At 41.5% G+C, this 6,492-nt stretch overlaps 1 protein-coding gene across 1 annotated transcript; it reads right to left on the bottom strand.

Moving 5' to 3' along the window:
* Positions 1-1,299: 1,299 nt before the first annotated feature.
* On the bottom strand, positions 1,300-4,728 carry LOC125863989 (uncharacterized). The gene is made up of 2 exons (XM_049543946.1): positions 4,462-4,728; positions 1,300-4,107 (listed from the first exon to the last, which is right to left on the bottom strand). The coding sequence occupies exons 1-2, from the start codon at positions 4,726-4,728 to the stop codon at positions 1,300-1,302; spliced, it is 3,075 nt and encodes a 1,024-aa protein (XP_049399903.1).
* Between the last annotated feature and the right edge of the window lie 1,764 nt (positions 4,729-6,492).

The following is a 6,492-nucleotide window of genomic DNA, read 5'->3' as shown; positions in this document are numbered from 1 at the left end:
GAATGATTGTGTTTCATGCTTAGCACAGTTATCAATCAAGATGTGTATGTTGCGCAATGGAAAATTATCTTTGGGACTAGCTTTGTTGAGATCTCGATAATCCACACAAACTCTAACCTTTCCATCTTTCTTCGGCACTGGAACGACATTTGCAAGCCAGGTCGGGTACTCCGTCACTTGAAGGATTCCAGCATCTAATTGTTTCGATATTTCTTCCTTGATTTTCAAAATCAACTCAGGCTTGTATTTTCGCAACTTCTGCTTCACAAGAGGACATGCTGGATCAGTAGGCAATCGATGAGCTACGATTGAAGTGCTTAACCCTGTCATGTCTGCATAGGACCAGGCGAAGATATCCTTATTCTCCAGGAGACACTCTGTATACTCTTTCTTGTCTTCTTCCGTCATATGGATGCTTACTCGGGTCTCTTGTACCACTTCTGAACTTCCCAGATTTACCACCTCTGTTTCCACTAGATTCGGGTTGGGTTTTTCCTCGAATTCCTCAACCTTTCTGATTAACTCTTCAGGGACCTCACTTTCTTCGACTTCCTCTGAGTCATTAATGTTAAGCTGTGCAGTCTCATTATATGCCATAATCGAATATTCAATATTTTTATAATAGATTTTGCTGGAAAAAGAATAACGCACAAATAAATATAAGATATTAAATAGATGGGAAAAGAACTTTATTGATTAAAACTCAAGAGCTTAGTATTTGAAAACAAAAACATAGAACTGGAATTTAAAATTGTTTATTGAAAACTTTAAAATTTGATAGAAAAATTTCTTCCACAGCTACCCAGATGCCCGACGAGGTCTGGATGGAGTTGAAGTCCAGATACTGATGCTGATCTTCGCTTCACTGCTTCCTCTAGGGTCCCCTTTCTCCTCCTCGTTGATCACGACATTGCAGCCCTTTCCTTCCTCTTTGGTCAGAGACAAACCTTTCATGTCTTCCAAAAGATCACCAATGATACATCCCATGAAACCTGCCGATCGGAATGATTGGTGCAATGGTGGTATCGGTTTCTTCAATGGATAGTAGTACCCATCTCTAGGTGGTTGCCAATCAAGCCACTTCTCAGTAGTATATTTATATCCCAGACCAAAAGTGGTTGAATGACGAACAGGTTGTATAGGTTCAACTATTCCTTGCAAATTAGCTCCCAAACCTTTCCCGAGCTCGAAACCAAACCAGGCCATCATATCTATGATCTTCTGACTGAACCACGGTTGCACTTCAATGTTGCTAACAAGCTCAACTGTATGGTACATCTCACCATCTAGATGACCCCTTCATTCTATCGCATATATAGGATGTCCCTTTTCTCCATGGACTACAACCTCTTCATGATCCCATTCAAACTTCAAGCATTGATGAAGAGTAGAGGGAACTGCTCCAGCCATATGAATCCAAGGACGACCCAATAAGAGGTTATATGAAGATGGAATGTCCAAGACCTGGAAAGCTATTGGGAAAGTAGCAGGACCAATGAGCATGTCCAAGGTTATTTCTCCAATAGTACCCCTCTGAGAACCATCAAAAGCTCTCACATTCATCTTCCAGGTTTGAATCTTTGCACTATCCACGCCTAGCCTTGTCAACGTGCTCAGGGGGCAGATATTCAAACCCGAACCTGAATCAACCAAAGCTTTGGTGATTATCTTATCCTGATATTGAACTGAAATGTACAAAGCCTTATTATGGGTTATTCCTTCAATTGGCAACTCATCTTCATGGAAAGATATTCGGTATGCCTCAAAAACCTGCCCGACCATTTGGGCTACCTTTCCTTGAGTGATGCTAGATGGGACATAGGCTTCACCCAGGACCTTCAATAGAGCATTCCGATGAGTTTCGGAAGATTGCAGCAATGATAGGATGGATATTTGAGACTGGGTTTTACTCAGTTGTTCAACAATAGAGTACTCTTTTGCTTGCACCTTCTTCCAAATTCCTTGATTTTCAAGTTCTACAATTGGTGCCTTGGATTTGCTGGAGCTTCCCTGCACCAAACTTGCAGAAGTGTAAATTCTTCCCGATCTAGTAACTCTTGCTGCGGTGTCTGCTTCTTCCACTTTTGTTTTTCCCTTTCTGTAGTCCCATGGAACAGCATGGGTATCATACTGGACAGGGGAAGGTGCCCTATAAACAGTGAAGGGAGGCTTGGGCATGGCGATCTCAACCTCAAACGGAGCACGCCTTTGCACTACCATTGGAGTCTGGGCGGTAGCAGTCATTGCTTCTTCTGGCTCAAGGACCCAAATGGATTTCTCCCAATCCGAGGTGTCATCGGCTTCTACCATGTTGACCTGATGGTTAGGCAGAGGATTATTTGCAACATTTGGTGTTGGATCTTTGAGTTGGATGGCCTTAGTATCAATCAACATTTGAATCTTATCTTTCAGGGCTCTGCAAATTTCAGTAGTATGCCCTTTCATCCCAGAATGGTAGGCACAAACCTTATTAGGGTCATACCATTTTGTGCGGACATCCACAGGCAATGCATGAACTGGGGTGACATAGCCAGCCTCTTTTAGTCTCTCATAAAGCTGGGCAATAGGTTCGGCCATAGGGGTATAGTTCTTCGCAGGCCTTCTTTCATATGGTGGTCTGTTTCGGTAGTTTGATGTTTGAGTAGGTGGTGGGGTTTGGAAGTATGATGGCTGGGCATTATAGACAGGATATGAAGTTTGTTGGTATTGAGGAGGAGCATTTTGGTAATATACTGGCATGGGGTTGGGAGATATAGGTAGTGGAGCTGAAGGGTATGGAGTTTGGGGATATGGAGATGGAGGTGGGGTTGTTGATTGGTACTTATAAGGGGTTCTGGTCCCCTGAGCCATCATGACTGAGCCTGTTTTCTTTCGATTTTCTGCCATTCCTCCGGATTGCAGAGCTTTGTTGGTGGCTTGCAGGGCTTCCAGATTGATAATAGTCCCATTTTTTATGCCCTCTTCGATCCTTTCACCTAGCTTGATAATTTCAGCAAAACTTTTCTCAGCTACAAACATCATCCTATCATAATATTGTGGTTCATGAGCACGGATGAAGTAGTCTTTCATCTGAGATTCTTCCATGGGAGGTCTGGCCCTAGCCGCCTCAGACCTCCATCTTATCGCATAATCCCTAAAAGATTCACTTGGCTTTTTCTTCAGGTTTTGGATGTAGAAACAATCAGGTGCATTTTCTACATTAAATCCAAACCTGTTCATGAAGTCTGTTGCCATGTCTACCCACTCATCCCATTTTCGAGGGTCTTGTTCAATATACCAGGACAGTGCCTCTCCGGTGAGACTCCTCATAAACAACTTCATGAGTATCATCTCATCTCTCCCCACCCCTACAAGCTTATCACAGTACATTCGCAAGTGGGCTTTGGGATCTCCAATGCCATTAAACAATTCAAACTTCGGAAGCTTGTATCCTTCAGGTAGTTCTACATCGGGGTGTATACATAAATCCTCATAGCTCAGTCCTCCCAACCTTTTGCTTCCTTCCACATGTTGCACCCTGCTGGCCAAGTTATCTAACCTCTCGGTCAGGGTTTTTATTAGAATGTCCTTTTGGGAGGACTCTGATTCATGGTAGTTATGGGTCAAGGGAGCAGTTTCCACATAGATGGGGTTGAGGTTGTTATTTCTGAGAGTATATGAAGGGTTTGCATTTGGAACTGGTTCTGGGATAGTTGGCTTAGTTTGTTGGTGGTAATGGTAAAATGGGACTTGGGTATTTTGGGCATGAAGTGGTGGGAAGATATTTGGATGAGTGGGTTCAGGTCGGGGTACATTGGTTGGAGGATTGTTTGGCATAGTTGTTTGGTTAGAATGAGGAAGATTGTCTATATTTTTGCCAAATTGGGTTCCAAGAGAAATAGATAACTTGGCCAAATCGTGCATATGCGCTACTTCTTCTTCTAAATCTGCAATCTTGCGCTCAAGCCTAAGGACAAGGTCACTTGGAAATTGCCCTCCCTCAGAAGTTTCTACTCTTTCATTGCTGCTGTTGTTGTCAACCATTTTACCCTTGTCTGTTCTTTGAGGAGGAGGAGAATTGAGGGTCCCTTTTGATCGTGTATGTGCCAGAATGAAAAGCAGATCAACCTTAAGAATGGGAAAAACAATGGAATCAACAGAAAACAGTGTTAGGGGATTAGAGCAAATAATAATAATAATAGCACATTGTTTGAAATAAACGCCCTAGATGCAAGGGACCTCGTTGAGCCAGAGGTAGGCCTAAGACGCCATATAAGTGATGCATAATGATTAATTCAAGCCTTATTTGCCAAATGGAGTTTAGAGTTAGAGAAATAAAACGATCTTCATATATTGAATAATTTCAATTTATTACATCATACTAAAACAAAACTATAAATAAACTGAAGGGCTAGGGATAACATGGGGAAATAAAAATCCTAAAAAGAAACAGAATCAATGCTGGTCTCCAATGTTAGGCACAATCTGCTGCCTCATTTCTAGAGTGATCTCATAGTCGTGGTTGAGGAGGTTGTGGGCCCATCTTCTTTCCTTTTCATCACCAAAACCTGGAATGCCTTCTTCGCTCAAATCTGCATGCTCTGCGTCCTCCAAAAGCCACACATAATACTCTGGTGTGCAGAAAGGTCTATGTTCTCGAACATCAATAGTTACTACTTTTTCCCACCTTCGCAGTATAGTCCTCACTTGTGGTATTTCTGGCCCAAAATCATACCCATATTGGCCCATATGGGATCATAGAGGTATCATTTGGATTTGACCAAACTGTCGGAGGACTCGGAGTGGTGCGTATGGTTGCACGCCATTTAAACCAATGAGCTCGATAAAGTAGAGGTCATTACCTCTTATAATGACACGACGAGGCTTCAACTAATAGTATTTCCATTGAATGTTGATGGTTGAACGTTCTCTCAAATAAACAAACCAGTCTTCTGTTCCTACAGGGGAAACAAAATATTTCATCCTTGAGGTATGATTGATGACTTTATTTCCCATGGTCCCTCTAAGAATGTCTACCAAATTTGCTCTTTGATAGAAATGTTCAACAGCCCAGAGTTGCAATAGAAAATTACATCCCTCAAAATACCTTTTGCCTTTGGTACATTTGGTGAGTGCCCTTATAATTTCTGCCAGTATCATGGGAACTATAGTTTTTCCACCTCGAGTCATCATACGGACCACATAACTTAGGCTAGTGTGTATTTTTCCTCCTTCTCTAGGAAAAACTAATGAGCCCAACAGTGCGACAGCGAAAGCATTAAGTCGGTATTTTTCCCACTTTGCAGGAGAGCAAGCAAATTCTCTATGGAAGTTTTCATGTCCCTCCTTGTCTCCAAAACGTGAGTATAGAAACTCTAAAGAAATCCATCCCTCTTTCAGACAAAGCAAATTCGGATTATGATGCATGCCCATTTGTTTCAGGAAGGACCTTGGAGATGGCTTGTGTGGCACAATCATTTCACGATCTTTGTAAGGGAGACCAAGAAACCCACCAATCTCTTCAATAGTCGGGGTTAGTTCAAAATCCCTAAATTTGAACACTAGCTTCTCCGAATCCCAAAACTTCAACAACGCCTTAATCAAGTGACGATCTGACTCGATGGAGATTAAAGCAGTAAGGCCACCTAGTAGTTCGTTTGCCTCCAACTCTCGATTCCTTTCAATATCCTTCCACCAGACCTTCAAAGTAGGATTCACTTTGACTACCATTTGCGTGTTTGGAAAATGAGGAAATGCCATGACTCTGCAAACAGACAACAAACAAAAAATCTAAACTCCATATTGGCAAACTTGGCTTAATTTAATTATTATGACCACATTAACACATAAGTATGCAATTTGTCTAAAGGGTATTGGGGCCCTTTTAGACAATACGGTGGCTACTAATTATGTGGATTGACACCAAGGGTCAAACCACCTAGGGTTTATGCATCATGTATGACCTAATCAAGATTTCTAAAAGTTGGTTTGACACGGACTTGAAAGAGATTCTATGCGAGAAGGCTCGTGGTTTCACGGTAGTAGAACTATCTGTTACGTCCACGCATATGCCGACTCTCTATAATTGGGTGTTTTGAAGAGAAATGGAGTAGTTGTGAGAGGTGCAAAGGCACAACATCACGATAACAAAAAAAAAAAAGGAAGAAGGTCCCAATTGGGGGAAGTATGAACGGAATGACAGTTTATCAAAGCGGTAACATTTAGCATTTAGATTGAAAGCGGTAACATATAGACAATTTTATGAAAGCGGTAAATAATTAAATAAATACACGCATAAATAAAAGGACATAGACATATAAAATATTAGAGAATCAAGCAAATAAGGAAAGAGGATATGGGATCATGCGAACAAGTAAACAAATAAGGGAAAAAGGGAAAGGGCGAAACATGGAAATAAACAAATAAGGAAGCAGGGAAAGGGGTGAAACATGAAAAACAGAAAATAAGTAAGAAAACAAATAAACAAGGAAAACGAATAACAACTTAACATGC

This window comes from Solanum stenotomum, chromosome 5 (assembly GCF_019186545.1).
Source record: "Solanum stenotomum isolate F172 chromosome 5, ASM1918654v1, whole genome shotgun sequence".
NCBI classification, from domain to species: domain Eukaryota; kingdom Viridiplantae; phylum Streptophyta; class Magnoliopsida; order Solanales; family Solanaceae; genus Solanum; species Solanum stenotomum.
Note: the sequence above shows the minus strand (reverse complement) of the source record. Positions and strands in the feature narration are given on the sequence as shown.

Bases quoted from the DNA above. Each gene is read 5' to 3' on its own strand.
- LOC125863989 (XM_049543946.1), bottom strand. From the start codon at position 4,728: ATGGGCCAATATGGGTATGATTTTGGGCCAGAAATACCACAAGTGAGG. The intron at 4,108-4,461 runs GTGCCTAACATT...CCCATTCTTAAG, and splicing joins TAGAAATGAGGCAGCAGATT to GTTGATCTGCTTTTCATTCT.